Consider the following 21,310-nt stretch of genomic DNA (forward strand, 5'->3'; position numbering starts at 1 on the left):
AACTTAAAAAAAATATATAAACTTAAATATATAAAAAACGTAATTTAATATATTACCAAATTTTTAAACTTTAATAAAATTATTTAATGGTTTAAAATTATTTTTTAAAACTATATTACTAAAACCTTTTTTAATGAAATTATTAAATTAATATATTTTAAATAAAGTAAAATTTCCGATAATAATAAAAAATTTTTCGCCGCAATTTAAAAAACTAATTAAATTTATAAAAATATATTAATTAATTTAAAATTTTTAATAGTAAAAAAAAAGTTTATTTTAATAACAAAATATTTAAAGTTAAGTTAATAAAACTATAATAAAAAAACTTACTTTAATTTAAATTAAAATTGATTTTTAAAAAGTAAAAATTGGTTTAAATTTATTAATAAATTAAAGTTTGATTTTAAAAATAACCGATGGGTTTTAAATAAAAAAACTTTTTAAAGAATTAATTAAATAAATATTAATTAGCGTAAAAAAAATAAAAAAATATATTAACAGTATAAACGTAATATTTATAATATTTTTACTTATTTTGTTAAAAAAAATATTAATAATAAAAAATTATTAATATTTTTGGATTGTAAAATGTTTTTAATTAAATAAAAATATAGTAATAATAAGTAACCAATTTTTTTATTTATAAAAAAAGTTAAAATAAATGTAATAATAAAAAAAATTAACTAATTTTATTTTATTATCAAAATTAACGATAATAATTTAAATTTTTAAAAACCTTTTATATTATATTTTATAAAATATTAAAATAAAAATAAAGTATTTATTTATATTAATTTACCGCGATTAAATAATTAATTGAAAAATTTAATAAATTATAAAAGAAAAAACAAAAAAAACTTTATTTAAAAAAAAAATTTTTAATAAAAATAATATTAATGTTTAATAAATAAAAGTTTTTTATAAAAGTATTATTTAATATAAAAGTAATTATATTTATTATATTAATATTTAAAGTTAAATTATAAAATCTTTTTAAAATAAAAAAAAATACGTTAAAAATAATTATATTTTTTAATATTATTTATATAAAAAAAGAAAGTTATTATTATATAAATTTTTTAATATTTAAATATTAAATAAAATATTATATTTATTTAAATTTTAAATTTAATATTATAAATAATAAATATAATTTTATTTTTTTATAATAATAGTTAAAAATTTATTAATTTGTAAATATCTTTTTAAATTTAAATAAAATATATTTTTTATTTAAATATTGTTAATATTATTATATAAAAAAGGTTATTATTAAATATATTATATTAATATAATATAATTATAATAACTTTTTTTTAAAAATATTTAAAGAATTTAAAAAATTTATATTTATAATAAATAAAAAGGTTAAAAAACGTTTTTTTAAATATTAATTATAAAATTATATTATTGATTTAATAAAAAAAAAACGCTTTTATAAAGCCTTTTTTACGCCATAAGTAAAAAAAAGTTTAATATAAGATATATTTATAAATTTACTTTTTTTTATATATTTCTAATATTTTTTATATTAAAACTTAATTTTAAAAATTTATTTTATTTAATAATAAACTATTAAAAATTAAATATAATAATAATATTTATATATTATTTTATTTTATTTATATTAAAAATGTAAGATTAATTTTAAATTTTATAATAATTTATTAAAATAAATTTAAAGACTAAATTTAATTTAATTTATATTTAATAAAATAATAAATGGAAAATAATATTTAAATATAAATATAAATTTTATAAATATTTTATTATACTTTTTAAATTAAATAATATATTTATTACTTTTTAATTTATAATAAATAATATTTTTAAAAATATAATAAATAATAAATTATTTATATATATTAATAATTTATTTATATATATTATTATTTAAAGAAAATATAATAAAATAATTAAAGAAGTTTTAAAAAAATTTACCGTATATTATTTTATAATTACCTTATATAAATATAAATAAATAATTTAAAAAGTAAAATTTTTAAATTATATTATTAATTTTTAAAATATTTTTATATTTAAAAATAAAATTAAATATATTATAAAATAAAAACCACCAATTAATTTTAAAAAATTATAATAGTTTATAAGTTTTGTAAATTTTTATAAACAATTTATTAAAAAATTTTTAATAATAATTAAATTTATTATAAAAATTAATAAAAAAAATAAAAAAAATTAAAAATAAATATTAAAAATAAATAAAACTTTCGAAAATTTAAAAGTTAAATTTACGTTAATTTTAATTTTTATTCATTTTAATCTTAAATTATAAATTTTCCTTAAAATTAATATTTTAAATTTTATTATTAAAGTTATTTTTTTTTAAAAAAATAAAAAAACAAAATTTTAACTTATAACCTTTTATTTTTAAAAATTAACTTTAACAGAAATAAATTATAAAATATATAATAAAAAAATTTTTATAATTATCGATTTTTTTAATTAATAAAAACATTATTTTAAAAAAGTATAATATTAAATTAAAATATTTTTTAATTATTAAAATTTATTTTACTTTATAATTATTAAAATTTTAAATAAAAGATAAATAAAATAAATATAATAATTTTTATTATATTAATTTATTATTAATTATTACTTTAAAAAATAAAATAAAAAAGTTAATATTTTATTTAAATTATTATAATACTAGTTTAAAAAAAAAGAAGTTAAATATTAACCGGTTATATTAATATTATAAAAAAAATATTTTTTACATTTATTTAATTTTAATATAATATATTTAATAACGGTTATTTTTATATTAAATTGTTTAAATAACTTTTTAATTTTAAAATAATTGCTTAAATTTATAAAATAAATTAAAAAATTAAAAAAAAATAACTTATTATATATAAAAAAAAAAGATAATTTAAGCGATAATTTTAAATTACGAAATAATTTTTTATATAAAAAAAAATGTTTATAAATATTTTAAATATTTTAAAAAAAAGTTATAAAATTAAAATATAATATTTTAATAGTAAAATATATAAAAATAAATAAGATTTTAAAATTTATTATATAAAACTTTTAATGGTTTAATATTAAAATTATTATATAAAATTTTATAAAAAAATATTTAAAATATTAACGTAATAAAATAAATTAATATATTTTATATAATTTATTTTAATTTATAAAATTATATTATATATTATAATATATTATTACCATAAACTTTATTATTAATTTACTTTTATTTAATAGTTACGATTTTATTTAAATTATAATTAATCCGTTTATTAAAATAATACATTTTATATTTTTTAAAATAAAAAAAAAAATTATAAATTTAATTAAAATTTTTATTAAATTTTATTGGAAATTATATAAAATTTTTTTAAATATTATTTTTAACCAAAATTTTAAATTTATTACTTATTTATAACAAAACTTTTTTAAATTTATAAATATTAAATGATAAATAAATATAACTTTTTATTTTTAAACCAATAATTAAATAAAACAATTTAATTAAATCTTTAAAATTTATTTCCAAACGTTTATTAATTATAAAATAATTAATTAAAAAAATTTATTATTAATAATAAAATTTATATATAATAACTTAAAATTAACATTATTATATATAATATTGTTTTATATAAATTATAATTTTTATTTTATAACTTATAATTTATTTACCAACATTTCTCGAAATTTAAATAATTAATTATATATATATTAAATAAAGTAAATTTATACTAAAACACGGTAATATTTAAAAAAAAGTTGTTAACATATAAAAAATTAAATTAATAAAAAAAAAAAAAAAGTACCAAAATTTAAAAAAAGTTAATTAATCATATTAAATAATAAAAATATTAAAATAAAATAATTTATTAAAAAATTAAATAAAAAAATATTAAACCTTTTTAAAATTTAAAAAATAATCTTTTTTATTACTATTAAATTCCATTTATTTAAAAAGTAAAAAATTTATAACTTATTTTATATTTTATTTATTAAACCTTACCGCGTTAATAATTAAATATAACTTAATCTTAATTAAATTTTATAAAAAATAATTTTAATAAAGTTTAAAAAATATTATATAAATAAAATTAAAAATTTTATATAAATTTAAAAAAATATAAAATATTTAATTAAATAAAAAAGTTAACTAACCAAAAAATATTAAACTTAAAAACTTTTTAATTATTTTAATAATAAAAACGTTAAATAAATAATTTTAACATTTCATTAATAAAACTTAAAAAAGCCGGTAAACCTTCGAATTTTACCAAAAAAATTATATCTTTTATTTAAAACTTTAACTTAAAAACAAACTTAAAAAAAAAAAAAATAATATTACACAAATAATAATGTTAAAAAACTATTAATTAAAAATAACAATTAATAAAAAATATAAAATAATTATTTTAAAATTTATTAAATAAAAAATATTATATAATTATATAATTATATATAAACGGAATTAATACATTAATAAAAACTTAACTAAATTAAAAAATACATATTTTAAATTATTTATAAATAAATTAAAATCTTTTCTTAAAAAAAAAGGGAAAACTAAAGATTTTAAAACCTTAAAAAATTATTAATAATTTTAATTATATTTTAAGCCCTTTATAACCTTTGTTATAATAGTCATCTTCGAAATAAAATGGTAAGTTTAACTTGTGGTTAATACTTAAATTACCATGTAATAACACTTTTTTAAGTATGATTATACAAACTTAAGTTAAATGCCATACTCTTATAACATAGATTAGAAGTGAATCGAAAGGCCTGCGAATTAAATCCCCGATATATGTTAGACTATCCAAATTGTTTAGTAAATACGTTGTTCGCATTGGAGACCGAAAGTCGCCCCATTTACATATGATCCAAGTCGACATTTATCCTAAACACCTAAATTTACTTAGTCAGTTGGCGTAGTTAGGTATAAGCATATTAGAAACTTACCTAAAGCAGTTGCAATAGCTTCTCCAACTCCCTTGGCTGAGCTGGGATTCTGGCCGGTGATCAGCTTGCCAGAAACACACACTGTCGGAGCCCATAACTCAGAAGCCTTATGGAAGCTAGCACCATCCTCCTTTATTTTATCCTCCAGCATAAATGGCATATACTTGGACATACCCGTAGCATCTTCCTCTGCATTGGTAAAGGCGCTAACATCTTTGCCCTTTAGGATATTCTCTCCATTGGGGAGTGTGACGTTAACGAATGCAGCAGGGCCGTGGCAGACCGCGGCTGTGACCTTACCCTTAGCCCAGAACTCGTTCACAAGGGCGATCGAGTCCTTGTCTGTCGCGAGGTCAAACATAGGGCCGTGCCCACCTGGGTAGAAGATGGCGTCGAACTCGTCAGCACGGCCTATGAAGTCTGAGATCTTAGCGGTGTTCTCCCAGAGAGCCTTTTTGTTGTCGAAGAAATCGGCCGAAGATGAGTCGTCTTGGATCCATGGTTGTAACGAGTTTGGGTCTAGGGGCGCGACGCCACCTTTTGGCGAGGCGACTACGAGCTCGCATCTTTTGGAGAGGATTTCGTATGGATGGGCAAACTCAGGCTAGTTTGAAAAGTGTTAACTCAAGTTCAGCACTATAAGACCAGCGTTGCTTGGTCAGCCGTATATCTAGAGCCGGGTAACATACCAAGTACCACCCAGTCTTCTGAATCGGCTTTCCGGCAGAATCCAGGATTTCTCCATAGGAGGTTAAGACAACAAGGACCTTTGGCGCCATGATAGGTCGGATTATATAGGATTGAGTATTGAATTGATAGAGCTGGAATATAAAGTGTCTTGCGATTTACGTTTGATAACTCTTACAATCAAGACTTGATGGAAATATTTAAGGCTTTTATAACTAGACAATGTTATTTTATAATAAACATGGATAAGATTAATCATGATTTCAACACAAGTACAGCTATCTAGCTCTGGCATGGAAAGTCTTACGCCTCTTAAGCCTTTCATAGCTCGATAGCGTATGAGTTCGGTTACTTTGACGTCAGAAGGCTCCAGTGTTTAGATATCGAACCCGAGAAGACATTACATATACCTACCCTAGGTTAGATGAAAACAGGCAACATGATTGATAGCCAATTAAATCACTGGATTGATATTTTAGCCAACTTTAGATGCTTATAGGTTCATTGACATCATTACATTCACTATGAAGCTATCTCCGAACGCTACGCCGGATATATCTTGATCTAAGAAGATGGTTTAAATTCTCGGGGAGCATGCTATAAACGGCTACGTCCTATCCCATTGCACCGAGGAAGATATCTTGAGGATAATGATAAGGTGAGGACATGATAGAGCGCCTCAATGCTTACACTAACTATTATTGGTCTCGTCTGAAATCAAGTAACTTCTTAGATGCCCTACAGTAGTACAGGTTGCGTTAGTTTATTATAAGAATAACGTGCTAGATTATATTCTATAAAAAGGGAAGAGAACTTAAGCTATAATACATAGGTACCTGAGGTACCGAACTCGAAGCATACATGTATGAGGAATAATGAGTACCGCTATCTTGTTAGGAATTGTTGAGGTTGTAGATTTATAAAGAGAGTACTTAGACTGGAGGCAGCCCTGCGGGCTGCACAATATGCCCGAGTTTACATAATTGCGCACGTGCCAGATACTGCCCATTGAGTTACTTTCCTATTTGGGCCATGGAAAAAATTCGACACAATAACCCCTCGTAAACTCGGGCAAATTCGACACAATAACATGACATGAGGGCACCCCTGCGGGGCACCACAATAGCCCGAGTTTACGAATCACGTGCCGCTGCTGCCGGAGACAACCTCGAATATTAAGCTTTACTAGAATTCCTTTAAAAAATAAAAGATAAAAAGACAATAAAAAAATCAAAAAGGAGCATGTGGGATTCGAACCCAGGCTTTTGTAAAACATGTAATGCGGCTACGTAATTGGTAACCATGGCTAGCCAGGCTACTTATGTACCTATTTATTACCTAAAAGTCGGGCAAAAAAAAAATACGTATTTCGAGAAAAAAATGGAAGTGGGGATCTGGAAAAGCACGTGAAAATTCGAAGATGCACCCAATAAAAACGCTCCAGAGCTGCGCACGGACGAACTTCTTATTTCGAAAAATGGCGAGGCAAAAAGATCGTCTGACAATATCCCTCGTAAACTCGGGCAATGCAGGTCCAACATGAAACCCCTTTATTTTCTTTTGATAAACTTATAAAAACCAGGTACCTATCTTTGTATTAAGCCCACGTGTCTAAAGTATTCATTCTCAGTTTCATTGTTGTGTAATTCGTAGATTCGCCCTCGAGCAGCTCACCTGATTCAATTCTTTCCAATGGCGACTTACATGCATGTGCACATGTACCTTCTAAACGCACGTTAGTAAATGGCGATTGGGTTTTAGCGGAGTCTTGGGTAGCTTTGGGCGCCAATGGGCACGACCTAGCGACCTATAGTCCACTAAAATAGCCCCTCGTCACCCCTCGTCACCCCTCATCACCCCTCACGTCTCCTCGCTAACTTTACAATCAGCCAAAGAAATCGTTAGATGTGGTATAATGTACCCAGTACCTGAGATATCCAAGCAGCCAAGATGCACGTTACCCCTCCCCCTCCCCCTCCATCTTTCCCTATTTGTGTCAGTGTGCCTCGAACTCTCCTCGGACAATCCGCTATCACCCGGCGGGTCTCCAATGCGTTGTCATCATCAACATCAACATCAAACACCATCCCTTTTTATTCTTTACATTACCTATCTTTCTTCACTCGTGACAACTATTTCATCAACGCCTTCTTCGTCAGTCTACTATCGCTCATGTGCGACACTGCTAACTCTTGAACGAAGCTCACATCATTGTAAGCTATTGTATTGCGACGCCATCCACCATTGATATTATTGATCCGTCTTTTCTACCTCGACTCATCTCTCTTATCCCCCTGCTCTTCTACGGCATCAGACCTCTTTCAGGGGCTTAGTTTCATTGACACTGACCGCTTGTCCACTGCTCATCGAGCATCAAAGCAAAGGTTCTAAAACGAAACAAAAAGGACTTTATTGTCCATCCTCGAAGTGATTGTTTTGAATCTTATTAATGCCCAAGAACCTCTACCACCACTCAGTATATAGCATAGTCAATATAAGATAGAATTCTCGCAGTTCTTACTTTACCACAAACGCTTCTCTATTTTCCCCCATACTCTATATTCTGACCGACACCCTCATCTCTTCGGACACAGCTATTTTATTTGCACTTTACAACAAGCGACAACTTCGGTATATCAACTTCAACATCTTTCTAGGCGCGGTGAATATCTACTCTTAGTCTTTAAGTTACTGGACATCTCTAACCCTATACTTACAGAAAATGACTTACTCGCAACCAAACATGCAAACCAGCGATGACCTCGCTGCGCTGTTCTCTCGTAACCTAACATTACAACCTCGGCCAGCCCAGGCTCCTCAAGAAACACCGAGAGTGCAAGAGCCAGGAATAACATATTCCATTTCCCAACACTACCACCATTCTGCCCATATCGCCCACCAAGACGACTCACAAGCGGAACTCCAGAGACGATCATCAGAGCCGCCACAAACACAGCAGTTTTCTATAGAGTCCATTCTAAACTCATATGGTATCGATCATACTGCGCTTTCTGCAGCGCAAATGCAACTCTTCAAGACAGCCGAGGATAATCAAAAGATGCGTTTGATCGAGCTATGGCGAATCTGTCCCCCTGCTGGTTCCCATGAGAACCCAGCCGTTGCTTGGACTAGCACGACGGTCGAACAAGAACAGCTCCTCGCTCAACTGCGCTACGAGAGAAGAATGGCCGAAGAGGAGCAGAAAAATACCATGATGTCTCTGGATGGTACACCCCTGACGCCAGTTCAGACCGGAGACGGGCGATGGGTCGCCACATGTGACGTGGAACCCTACATGATGTCTGGCTACGAGGCTTTAGCTCGGCGCGAATATGAAGAGTCTGCAAGGCAACAGTACGAGGAGTCTATGGAAAGACCTAAAGATGTTTACAGTCATTTTGGTACCGCTATTGGTGGCCCCAACTACCGTCCAGCGACGGACCCCGTCTACGATAACGACTGGATGAGAAAGCAGCAATCCATGGAGAACCAATACGGAGTCTTTCAACAGATGGATGATATGCACCTATAGTGCTACTTTGAATGTATATATCCTTCATCAGGTTAGCACAGAACAGATCAGCATAGTTTACTTTGACTAGGTAGATATCACGCGGGGAGACCAGTGGATATCGTACGTGGAAGGCAAAGGGGATATTATGGACTGAGAGAATTGCACACGGGCGAGAATATCCAGATTGGACTGCACATATTTCAATTCATGTCAAGGGACGGAGTTGAGGATATCTCCCCTTTCATAGCCTTTATATCTCTCTTTCCTGTCCCCTTATTTGCATAGTGTATGGCTAACCATTCTTGACTTCCAGAGTCACTCGGAAAGTTCAACTTACAACTCGAGGTATGTGTGTATCCCGCCCCAAATCTATAGCACACATGTATATCTATAAGCTGTCTTTCTTCTTGCCCTGGTAGATCCCCTTTCTTTCTCATTGTGCTCTCGGGGCACTCGAACCTCGGTAGGCGCAATGACCCGCTAGCCCCTATTTCTTTGCTTGGCTTTTTTGGTCGATTACTATTTCATACCATCCGATGTAAAGCCTCAATATAGATAGTTTGAATGGAAATGAACTACTTTTATCCCTATTCTCATATTGTTCTAGATTGATTAGTAGATATCGTGTCGAGGTAGAGTCTCTGTCAACTATATTGTAAGAATGGTCTAAATCGATGCCGAATTAGTGCCAACTTAACCTGATGATATATTTCCTAAGTTGTTCAAGATATGATTATTAGTTATGCCTAAATAAGCAACTCCTAAATGTTATAAACTTTGAGCTGTCGCCGCCTATCACCGGACTGGAAAATCTCGAGCGCATGTTTTCTGAATTGAATACATTCACTTTTATGATCCGCTACACGGGTTGCTACATACACCATAGTGTCGGGAGGACACGTTTATATATACGCCCACCCTGTCATACTCGTAAAAGCATCCAAGACTCCTCAACCCCTTCTCCCGGTCCGCCACGGCTTCCCAAGTCCCGTTTCTAGCGTTTCTTGTTCCTCTTCTTGGCCTTGTTGCTCTGCTGCGCTTGGCTACCCGTGACCTTCGGCTTATCGGGTAGGTCCTCGACGCTAGTCCCTAGGAGCTCGAAGTCTTCGGCCGAATCCGTGGAGGGTGTTCGCTGCGGCTGGTCGGATGAGGAGTCGTCTACGAGATCATCGGCGCCTTGCCTCTCGTCATCCTCGTCAACTTGGTCGTCTAGGTCGTCGGTGGGCTTACGGGAACCGAAGACTCGGCCTAGAGTGGCTGAGTAGGCCCAGATAGGAAGCTTAACGAGTGCGGTATCCTTGACTGTAGGCTGGGGGAATTCGTTGAGCTGTTATATATATACGGGTTAGTTATCGGGTATATGGGAAGGATGAATGGATTAGACTTACGTCAAGAAGGAATTCCTCCACATTGCCGTCTGCGTCCTCTTGCTCGAGGTACACGTCGCCTAGAGAGTCGACAACTAGGATTTTACCATTCTCAGCCACGACACGCTTCTTAGCGCCCGTTGGGCCGGTTCCTTGAGTTTGCGGTATTGGTGTTGCGCTTCCACTCGCCTGCTGCCCGGGGCGTCCCCTACCGCGTAGCTGGCGTCTTCCTCCCTTGGTCGATTCCTTGCGTTGGTCCCGCTCCTGTAACCGCCGCTGCTTGCGGTTCATTGCCATCGGGGGTTGCTGGTCGTCGTCTGCCGGGGGTGCTTGAGGAGGCGGAGTAGCAGTGGCGGGTGTGTCGACACCTGGGATTTCAAGGTTGTCACCCCAAGCGGCCTGCCTCGCGAAGTTGATATACCGCTCGACAAATTCACGTTGCCGTTTCCAACTCATGTATAGGGCTATGTAGTGGAAGCCACCGCCGCCTACGAGGAGACACCCGAATAGCACGGTGCCTAGTCCCGGCCGGTAACGGCTGTAGTAGTATTCAGTGCCCTTCCATACGGGGAACCCGTTAGACATGAAATGATCATAACGGGCACGACCAGAACCTCGGAGAATGTTGGCAATGATAGATAGACGGGCTTGACGGTCGCCGGCGGCTTTCACAGCGGCCTTGATTTCGGACTGTGTAGGCTGTTTCGCGACATGGACGCCGGGCTTCTTCCCCTTGCCCTTTGACTTAGCCTGCTTAGCACGTTCGGCCGATAGCTGTTGCTTGACTTTGTCCGGATGTAGGGCGCGAGACTTCTTGCGGTAAGCCTTGTTGATCTCGTCTTGGGTAGCGCGCGGTGAGACACCAAGAAAGTCGTAAAAGGTGACGTTGGCGCCCTCGTACTGGGAGATCTCGTCGCGCAGGCGGAAGATCTCGCGGTCTTCTTTCGTCCACGCTGCAGTCAACGGGGTGAGGAGGGCCAAGAGGCCCACGGAAAGGATGGAGAACCTCATCGTCGCATATAAATTCTGGCCGGAGAGTGGCTCCGGGTAGGCCTAAAAGAGGTCGATCGGTCAAGTCGAATGTAAATTATTTTTACCAATTAACTACTCGTTAGATGCCGGATGGTTACGGCTTGCCGCAGTACGTGGTTTGGCGCATCAATTACGTCGTTCGTGATACGCGAAACTGAAGTTTGCTGACTTGTGGTAAATGTTATTTGGTGGGATTTTTTATTATTATTTCGTTTTTGGGCCCATGTCAATTGCAAGGTGTCGACAATGTGGTGGGGCCGAAATGGGAATGCATCTAATCGTTTCATTACGTAATGTTGCTTTTATGGTGTAGCAACGGATTTAAAGGCTAATAAATGTAATTAACCGTAACACCTGCATAGGTATCAAGTGTACCAACAGGTACGTACCTCAAAGTCCGTATCTCTCCTTGCAACGACAGGAACAGAACTTCATGTCACCATGATATTTCGTTTCTCTAGAATGACATACTACATGAATGAAGATGGTCTTGACTAGGTCAAGTCTTTCATGTAAGTAAATATCCATACTGTACGATTAGTGATTCGTATAGAATACTAGCACGTCAAATCGCAACCCCTTTATCAAGCGACAGCAAGCTCTGACTCCTTTATGCACTGAATTACCCATTGCTCTAGGATTTTAAGTAAACTAGGCGGTGAGTATTTGATAAAAGTAAAAAGCATATGAATGGATTTCTTACTAGCCCTCGCTAATCCAAGGGTGAGGTCGCCACCTCTCCGTGTACTAATCTCTCTCTATTGTATCTACGTTGGTTTCTTAGAATTTAGAGATGTCTCCAATCGGCAAGCTGATATCATGAATGGAATAGTTCTATTTAGAGCTATCGAAAGCCGCGTCGGTAAGCCCTCTCGAGGTCAGAGGAACCATTGGTACGGCATTATAGCCAGGAACGACACTAACTGATCTAGAAGGGCTGTCGACGACCTGAAGTTAAGTACCGAAGTGCGGGGAGAACTAATATGTAAGCGCTTGATAAATAACAGGGAAAATTCGAAGATCGTGTCGTTTTCCGCCGCGGTAGTGCTTCACCTCCACACGGGGTATATAGCTATTATTGAAAAGTTGGGGTAGCTCTCGGACCCTGGATAGTAACTGTACCGGGTTATTAAAATGCAAGGTGGCAGCATAGCTTTTCTCTTACCTACTCCCCTTTCTCAATTTGGGGTGCTATAGGTCTACATTTGTCTTTCGTCTCTTGCTCAGAGTCAGTAGAATCATGACGGCCGTCGTGAAGATAGCCGAGACATCCCTCTGGGCGAATCGAAAATGTTTAGCTGTATGTGCTATCGTGGCCATAGCAAACATGCAGTACGGGCTAGACTCGGCAGCAATTGGATCTCTGCAGGCGATGCCAGGCTTCTTAGAAGTATTTGGATATAAGGATCCGAGCCAACCAGCCGGATACGCAATTGAGGCAAGCCACCTACTTAGAATCTCGTAGTTTTCATCATAATAACTAAGATATACAGGGAACCTTCCAAAGGCTCATTGGGTCACTCTTAACGTTAGGTGCTTTTGTATCCTCACTTGTATCTGGAGCGTTCGCCCATTTCTTCGGTCGAAAGGTTGCGCTGTGGCTTGCGTGCGTTTTGAATGCGATCGCATGCATTATCCAGATCTCAACCGCAGATAAAGTAGCAGTTTATATCGGCCGACTTATTCTCGGACTAGCTAACGGGTTTCTGGTCACTTTCTCAAATATTTACGGTATGTACAAGTGTTTCATCAAGAGAAGTGTCGAATTTCTTTTATGTAGCGGTTCACCCCCCTTTTCTCGAGACGACTAACATATTTGTAGTATGTGTTAATACTTTCAACGTTCCATATCGGTTTTCGGTTCTATTCTCTACATTAGATCATTTTGGATATCTTCATATTCGCTTTTTGTAGTATATTGACATTTAACAGACTGCTGAAGCAGCTCCGGCCCACCTTCGGGCTGTCATGGTGGCACTCTTCTCAGAATGGGTCAATATTGGCAGCATAATAGGGGCAGCTGTAACGAACGCTACGAAGAGCCGTTTGGATAAAGCATCTTACCAAATACCACTTGGAACTCTCTTCATCGTACCGACGTTCCTAGCCTTAGGCCTCTTCCTCGTACCTGAATCCCCTCGATATCTATTGTACAAAGGAAATATGGAGGCAGCTAGAGAGTCGTTGAAGACGCTGAGAGGGGATTCACTGTCTCCGGAAGCGTTCGAACTCGAATGGGTTGAGATGGTAAAAGGTATTGAAGAGGAAAAACATGCAGCTAGAACGATTGGGCCACTAGACATGTTTAAAGGTAGGCATTCGTATTACTTCTTCTGTCAGTACGTAAGAGACACTAATCGATGAAACTACAGGAACCGAGCTAAGACGCACACTTCTCTGCTACGGCATCATTGCTACGCAGACAGGAGCCGGTTCATGGTTTATCATCAGCTACTCAACTTATTTTATGATTGTTGCCGGGTTATCAGTAGACGACGCCTTCAAGTATTCAGTCATGAATACCTGCCTGGGTTTCATTGGTGTTAACTTCGGCATGTACCTGATGCGCCACGTCATGGGTAGACGAACTATTTTGATGACAGGCGCTGTGGCCCAGGGGCTTGCAATGTTGGGAATGGCGGTCTCCGCAACCGTTGCCTATGGAACACTTTCCGCTCGAAACTGCGTCATTGCGTTTACGGCACTGTATCAATTCTCTTATAATGCTTTTGTCGGAGACGCAACATACCCTACGGCTACGGAGATAGTGAGCACTAGGTTAAGATCTTGGTCTGTTGGATCGGCTATCGGTTTGGGTTACTTCCTAGCATGGCTCACGGGATTTTGTTCACCATATTTTATCAACCCAGAGGATCTTAACTGGGTAAGTAGTTTTTACAACTATGGTTTCCACTCTCCTACCGTATAGGGACTACGTGACTAACATAAATCATCAGGGTGCTAAATATGCTTACATATGGGCTGGTTCAAATCTATGCTGCTTGGTGTTCTTTTACATTTGCGTTCCGGAGACGAAAGGGAGAACACTGGAAGAAATTGACGAACTATTTGCTAACCGGGTGTCTGTTCGAAACTTCAAGGCCTTTAAGACTACTATAGTAGCCGAAGCTTTGAAGGAATTGGAAACTCGTGTTCCGGGATCAGAAAAGAAGTTGGCTATTACGGAGCATGTCGACGAGCCTTAATTACAGTATGATATGGTATGGTGAATTATTTTAAATACGGCAAAGATATCTTATACAAATAGGTTATGAAAATATTTATACAGCTGCCTACTTCTTATTTATGTGCATTAATTTGAAGCGTGACTCTGCCTGACTAGACAAAGATAGTCTTATTCCGGCATTTATAGCCTATACTCCGAAATGTTTTATAGACGGTAAACCTTTCCCCTCTTTTGCGGGCTCCCCCCGATTTCCCCCGAAAGAGAAACACCCCTGATGTGCACGTGCACTAATACTAACCATATTACATATGAACGTCTCCAAAAAATGATGTCACCTTTTCATGTGGGCGAGTTTGTGTTACAATGGAGTCTTGGTAAATCCAGATTAGGGGAAGTATCTGGAGTAGAGGTAGGTACCTAGGTATGCCTACATTAATTCAAGTCGGCCTTCAATACCGTATAATTGTTCCGCGCTGACAAATGAGAGTCTTTCGTTGTGATATCTCCTTTTGCCTTAACCGCTTAATAATTAGTCGAAGTAGGTAGCTTACAAATGACAGATGATTAATATTGGGTGAGCGAAATAAAGGCCATATAGAGACCTACCTCGGTACTACTCCAAATTATTGTTAATATTAGAATCAAGTAAATCATTAAAAATATTCTCAAGTTCGTTTCAGTAGTAGAACAGAGCAAAGCCATTAATGATATACGAATAATATAGCAACAATGGCAAAGGTTCCTGATCTCAACATACCCGCTTCGACATCTACCGTCAATGTCTCCATCTTGAATACTAGTGGTACAATCCGCGGTCTCAGCCCTTCCTTCTTCTTCGGGCCCAAAATCGAAGGCCATGAATATCTCGCGGGGCCTTGTTATGCCTTCTTGATTCAGCATCCAGTTTCGAAACGGACCCTCGTGTTCGACCTCGGTATTAGGAAGGACCTTGAAAATCTGCCAGCGGCAACACGAGAAAATTTCGAGACTATGGGGGTTACCGTAACAGTACCGAAGCACGTCCGCGAAATACTTGATGAGCAAGGAGTCGATACTAAAAGTATCGAAGCTGTAATTTGGTCCCATTCGCACTTCGACCACACGGGAAACCCGTCCACGTTCGAGCCAAGCACTACGCTGATCGTCGGTCCCGGAACCAAGAAAGCTGTCTTCCCAGGATACCCGGCTGACCCAAACTCCCCGTATCTCCTCGAGTCCGACTATGCGGGCCGCGAGGTGAAAGAGCTCGACTTTTCCAACTCGAATATAAAGGTTGGGAAGTTCTCGGCCATCGACTATTTTGGCGATGGTTCATTCTACTTCCTCGATACTCCAGGACATTGCATCGGCCACATTTGTGGCTTCGCACGCGTGACCAGCAACCCGGATAGCTTCATCCTAATGGGTGGAGACGGAGTGCATCACGACGGCGAGCTGCGACCCAGCCACTGGCACCCCTTGCCGGATTCCATCTCGCCACACCCGTTCAGTCCCGTGACTGCAGCACCATGTCCCGGCGAACTATTCCACAAAGTTCTTCGTGAAGGTAAAGATGAGCCGTTCTACCTCCCAGCAGAGGGTTCATTCCACGAAGATGCGTCATTGGCGACAGAGACGATCAAGGGGCTACAAGAGTTCGATGCGCACGAGGACATCTTTTTCGTCCCGGCTCACGACCAGTTTCTGCTTGGCGTGATAGACTTCTTCCCGAAGCCTGCTAACAATTTCTTGGAGAAGGACTGGGTAAAGAAGTCCAGATGGTTATTCCTGGCGGACTTCGCTAAAGCCGTGGGACATGAGGGTAAGATAGAGAGTACTGGAGATTATACTCCGCTTCCTAAGAATGAATAGGGAGGATTCGTCAATATATTATAGGGGATCATACGAAGGTTCTAAGGTATTAATACATAAATAAAAGTAGCTTTATTGACTGAACTACCCGTTTGCACAGATTTTACAGACATGGAGGAGATAAGCTTACCCCTTTATAAAGTAGAAACCGTTCGGGATCTGAGTCACCGGTCTACTCAGGCACTCACGCAGCCACACTAAATACACGATTTGTAATGCGGAAATTTATATACGTAAGACTATTGCGATTACATGCCTATGCCGTTGCATAACGGAAGGATTGTAAAAGTAACCTAAACGTCATTCGTATAATATATCTCGTTTAAATGCCAAGTGTACCTAAGCGATGAAATAGTCATACTTCATCTAAACAGTTAGATCTTGAATAACAATTATTAAAATATAAATTAAACTACAAGTTACTCATCTCTCATAGAAGGTGAGATACGTGAGAGGCGTCGATGTCTGAAAGGTCGCCCCTCCATTCCCACCCCACACTTGCGTGGTGAGGCGTCAACATGAAATATATCGGCTATTTATCTCAATTTCTAGACATATCGAAATAGAATCCTCGGGAGGCAGATGTATCAAAGACGTAAGCTTTTCGGCATACTAGATAGGGACTAGACTGGAATTGGTATTTTAATTGGTCTCGTCGTAATTTTAATGAAGTCTGAAATATGGTAGGGATGGTGTGTGGTATGCCGTTCATTATCTGGCGTGGTTCTGGCGTAGGGTATCATCATCGGGAGGCTCAATCCGATGCTGACAGTAAAGTAGTCCGGCACGGTTGGTAGTTTGACTGGGTCGATAGCCTGTCCAGCCGGTCGTGTTCACCTTGTAGGATGCTTATGCTCACACTTGAGATCACTTAGTGGAGCATAGTAATTCGTGCACAGAATAGGTAATCCGTAGCCGGGTATCGGATGCCTATGGAGTCTACACGTTGCGGACTAGGCGAGCATATAAGTGTCTCGAGAACCTCCAACGCGAATGGTACCCAATGTAGGATTTAAGACATTATCTTTCTTCCCCTTGAATTATGGAGACTCCATTCTTTCCTGTATGATATAGGTCATAGCCCTTTGGTATAGAATAACATAAACGATAACATGATGGTATATGGTACACTTATATCTCCTAATAGTTTACCTTCATAGCGTGGCAGTGAATACTAACGCATGTTTATTGATAGATCCCACCGAGTCCGTTCATATCACCAAGTTCATGAGACATCGTCTGCTGCATATCAGGCCAGACGGCCCCATACTGACCCAAATCTGATGTAGGCTGTTCGGATTGCCCGGCTAATGCTACCGTCGCTGGATCCAGTCCTAAGTTAAATGGAGGCTCCGTCGCTACATTGCCTGTCATAGTATTGACCATATAAGAGAAGTCCGCACCCATTCCAGGGGCCCATTGGCCTTCAAAGTTCGCGAATCGTTTCTGGACGTTTGGATCTATATGGACGGGATTCCGCGGCTCGTGCTTACCCTGAGCAATGATACCCATTATCGCTGATTTAATGCGCTCGAACACGTCCCGGTATTTTCTGGCGGATGGGTAACGTTCTGTGACGATATACAAAAGAATCTGACAGTCGGTCAATGAGCCCTCGACACTTATAAAGTCTGAAGGAGCCAGCCATGCGCAATAGATCAAGGTTAGGCCTGTTGCATGTCAGTATGCTCGCTTGCGTATGGCCGATGGGTGAATTATGCTCACCTGCTAAGAAGACGGATTGTATCGACAAAGCCGAGAAGCCTATTGGAAAGGCGTGATGCAACCGTCGATAATCTGTGATGATCCCTATGCAAGCATCGGCGCACGTCTTTAAGTAGAGCACGTTCACCGGGTTTTTAGCTAGCTGGGGATATAATAAGAACCGAACGCAACGGTAATAGTGAAGCGTATATAACTCAGCGCCTTCGTATGCGTTTTCTTGCCGGTGCACGTAGTGCGTCGTGTCGAAAGGGATGGCGGATTTCCATGCATTTAGCCTATCGAGGAACGCATTTATAGTATCATCGGAGACATCGCTTGGTCGATCAACTCTGTAGATGTCATGTTGGATTTCCGACTCGATTTGTTTGAGTCTTGTCCGATGGATGAAAGATGTTAGCGTATTAGGGGGGTTGGCAGGAATATTGCTAACACGCGTCGCAGCTTGACGGATAACTTCATCGTTAATGATGTCCTCGTTAATGTCAAGGGGTAATTCCGCATCGATATCGCGGTCCGATATACTAGGTGGACGTCCAACAGCGATGGAAATATCCCGATCAAGAAAATATGCCGTCCAAAATCGGCGCTTATCCATTTCACCCTCGACGCTGGGCTGTTGCCTTCGTTGTCGTCGATGCAATCCTAGTTCTATACACAATCTAACAGCAGCTCCCACATATGTCCAGGCTCCCGGATCTCGAGGAGCTCTTGTGCAATACAACGCCATGAGTAATAAGTAATTAATAGTCCGAGAGTCGCGAAGACGAAGCATGGGTTCCAACTCTTCAAAAGCAAGGTCATAATGGTGGTCACTGAAAAAATGGCCCATTTCACCAGCTGACTCTAGCCATCTCCCACTAACCGCATATACAAGATGTAGAATAGCTTGCTCGTATTCATCTGTGAGATTATCCCTGTTATTATGAAGCTCCACCACCTGAGTTGAATGTAGCACAGGGTATCTTGTAGCTATATGGCGGAAGTAACCATGAAGAAGTCTCGCTGCAACCTGAGGACTTAGAAAAGGAACGCCAATGATATCGCCCGCAGTTGTTGAGTAAATGGATTTTGGTGCTGGGTTATCTTCGATTTGGATTATTGATCCTTCATGAGAAGCCGAGATCGAAGATTTCTGGCTATGTACAAACGAACTGAGCACCCGCCCTATGGTGATGTTTGAAGATGCCCCAATATAGTGACCAGACGCGGAAAGCGATAAGTCCCTAACAGCGAGTAAGATATCATTGGAATCGTCCTCATCATCCCGTGGGACTTGTTCAAGCACTGGTGCCGGCGCCTGGTTATGTTGATTAACTGGTGTTACTGTGGCATTTTGAGATGACGATGTTGAGAGCCCCAAGCGTCCTAGATGGCCATTTTCGACATCACGGTGGCCAATCGACGTGAGATATGCCTCAAGCTCAGCGATACGATTCTCAAGGGCCCTGATGTAAATCTTCTTCTCGCCCGCTGCTGGAACAAGTGGGACAATGTACACTGACGATGAATTAGATTGCAGGTGAGCGTACATATGAGGTAGCAACATACCGCATTTTAATGATAATCGGGCACATGAGGCACAAGCCGGCCGCTGACCATCACACTATGACGAGAAAGTGTTAGACGAGGCTTATTCATAGAATGGGACGAAATGATACTGCGAGTTATTGTGGCTTATTCTTACCTTTTGCTTCCTTGTTTTACATCTTTAGAATGAGGTAATCAGCGATTGATGGTATATTAGAGGTGTCCCTGATCTAACTCACCTTTGGCAAGCTAGGGCAACACGCTCACGCTTGGTAGGTTTACGCTGCGCCGCCGGCTTGCCCGAAGCCGGAGCGGTTAGCGATATCCCTTGGCCAGTGCCGTTTGTGTCCGGAGAAGACCCACTGGGGTCGATCTGAGACATTTGCTACCGTTGGCAAAAAAAAGTAATGTCGAGTAAGATATACAGGGATTTCGGCAAAGCTTTCCTAAGAGCAACCAGTTATGATAGTGTCGTAAACAAGCGGGCTGTATGGACGCGAAGTAGAAGCCCGGTGACAGACATGTACCTACGCTCAGTTGTCTAGCCAGGGGTGTACAGCCACAATAAGACCGGCCTAATAGAATTCCGAGTTTAACTCGATCGGTATGCGAGTTTTAATATTCCTATCAGGCCTTGGACGGGTTCTGGAACGAGGCAAATGGAAGCGGATATGTGTGCCTACGAGGAACGTAAGCATATTATAGCTTGAGACCGTGGCCACCCCAACACCTACACACCTGGAAATATAATTTCTCGTCCGTTCCGATAGCTCCGAATTCCCCTTAGAGCTAGACCTGGTAGTCAGCAAGAGCTAGTGGCTAAGGATGACAGAAGTGGCGCATATAACTCTTGTCAGGAAAGTTACTGCAGAACTACTTACTGTAGACATGAATTGCTGAATCCCACAGGGGTAAACACGAACGAGTGACTACTACGGTCTGGATGTCTGGATTCGAATAGAATAATCTCTCTACAATGAATCTGACCTCGGCAAGTGAAAAAAAATTAGATGTTCCAGTAATTGTTAATCGATGACGGGGGAGGAATGGTTGTCCGTTATTTCGGAGACTAGTCGTATCATTCCCTTCATGATATGTCTATGACTATGGGACTTATTAGTTGTCACCTGAAGCGACACCATCAATCTATTAAGCAAATTGTTAAAATAACTGTATTGTTGTGATGTCGATTTTTAAAGATATGAGAGAAAGAGAGTAGGGCTGAATGAGAGTTCGTGAATAGAGCGTTGGGGAATATTGAGTTGTAAGTGGGCAGATAGAGATCAGTGCTACTCAATGATGATGAGCCGTGCACAAAATACTGGACCCCGGACTCGATAGGTAGTTCCCCCTGTACATAGCTGGCGGAATATTCGACTGACTAAAAAACTAAGCTGCTTTCAATGTATGCCAATCCGAATCCAAAATCCTAGAAGCCCTACTTTACTTTACACGAGGTAT

General features: G+C 37.3%; 6 protein-coding genes across 6 annotated transcripts; 3 read left to right on the forward strand and 3 right to left on the reverse strand.

The window, feature by feature from the left end:
* Window positions 1-4,769: 4,769 nt before the first annotated feature.
* On the reverse strand, window positions 4,770-5,867 carry F4817DRAFT_307164 (ThiJ/PfpI family protein). Its single transcript, XM_049299865.1, has 2 exons — window positions 5,649-5,867; window positions 4,770-5,563 (listed from the first exon to the last, which is right to left on the reverse strand). Exons 1-2 carry the CDS (start codon window positions 5,736-5,738, stop codon window positions 4,916-4,918), a joined length of 738 nt encoding a protein of 245 aa, XP_049153987.1. The 5' UTR covers window positions 5,739-5,867; the 3' UTR covers window positions 4,770-4,915.
* Window positions 5,868-8,103: 2,236 nt separating this feature from the next.
* Window positions 8,104-9,269, forward strand: F4817DRAFT_307180 (uncharacterized protein). Its single transcript, XM_049299866.1, has 2 exons — window positions 8,104-8,308; window positions 8,366-9,269. Exon 2 carries the CDS (start codon window positions 8,369-8,371, stop codon window positions 9,176-9,178), a length of 810 nt encoding a protein of 269 aa, XP_049153988.1. The 5' UTR covers window positions 8,104-8,308; window positions 8,366-8,368; the 3' UTR covers window positions 9,179-9,269.
* A 666-nt stretch (window positions 9,270-9,935) lies between these two features.
* Window positions 9,936-11,785, reverse strand: F4817DRAFT_353395 (uncharacterized protein). The gene is made up of 2 exons (XM_049305365.1): window positions 10,549-11,785; window positions 9,936-10,487 (listed from the first exon to the last, which is right to left on the reverse strand). The coding sequence occupies exons 1-2, from the start codon at window positions 11,536-11,538 to the stop codon at window positions 10,155-10,157; spliced, it is 1,323 nt and encodes a 440-aa protein (XP_049153989.1). The 5' UTR covers window positions 11,539-11,785; the 3' UTR covers window positions 9,936-10,154.
* A 953-nt stretch (window positions 11,786-12,738) lies between these two features.
* On the forward strand, window positions 12,739-14,826 carry F4817DRAFT_353396 (general substrate transporter). Its single transcript, XM_049305366.1, has 5 exons — window positions 12,739-12,997; window positions 13,053-13,289; window positions 13,492-13,870; window positions 13,932-14,443; window positions 14,517-14,826. The coding sequence occupies exons 1-5, from the start codon at window positions 12,800-12,802 to the stop codon at window positions 14,763-14,765; spliced, it is 1,575 nt and encodes a 524-aa protein (XP_049153990.1). The 5' UTR covers window positions 12,739-12,799; the 3' UTR covers window positions 14,766-14,826.
* A 482-nt stretch (window positions 14,827-15,308) lies between these two features.
* F4817DRAFT_353398 (beta-lactamase-like protein) lies at window positions 15,309-16,846 on the forward strand. Its single transcript, XM_049305367.1, has one exon. The coding sequence runs from the start codon at window positions 15,476-15,478 to the stop codon at window positions 16,595-16,597; it is 1,122 nt and encodes a 373-aa protein (XP_049153991.1). The 5' UTR covers window positions 15,309-15,475; the 3' UTR covers window positions 16,598-16,846.
* Window positions 16,847-17,782: 936 nt separating this feature from the next.
* Window positions 17,783-20,231, reverse strand: F4817DRAFT_320976 (fungal-specific transcription factor domain-containing protein; the record flags this gene model as incomplete). Its single annotated transcript, XM_049301237.1, has 5 exons — window positions 17,783-18,267; window positions 18,323-19,819; window positions 19,871-19,925; window positions 20,007-20,028; window positions 20,089-20,231. 5 exons carry the CDS (start codon window positions 20,229-20,231, stop codon window positions 17,783-17,785), a joined length of 2,202 nt encoding a protein of 733 aa, XP_049153992.1.
* Between the last annotated feature and the right edge of the window lie 1,079 nt (window positions 20,232-21,310).

This window comes from Daldinia loculata (assembly GCF_022478755.1).
Source record: "Daldinia loculata strain CBS 113971 unplaced genomic scaffold F4817scaffold_94, whole genome shotgun sequence".
Classification (NCBI taxonomy): domain Eukaryota; kingdom Fungi; phylum Ascomycota; class Sordariomycetes; order Xylariales; family Hypoxylaceae; genus Daldinia; species Daldinia loculata.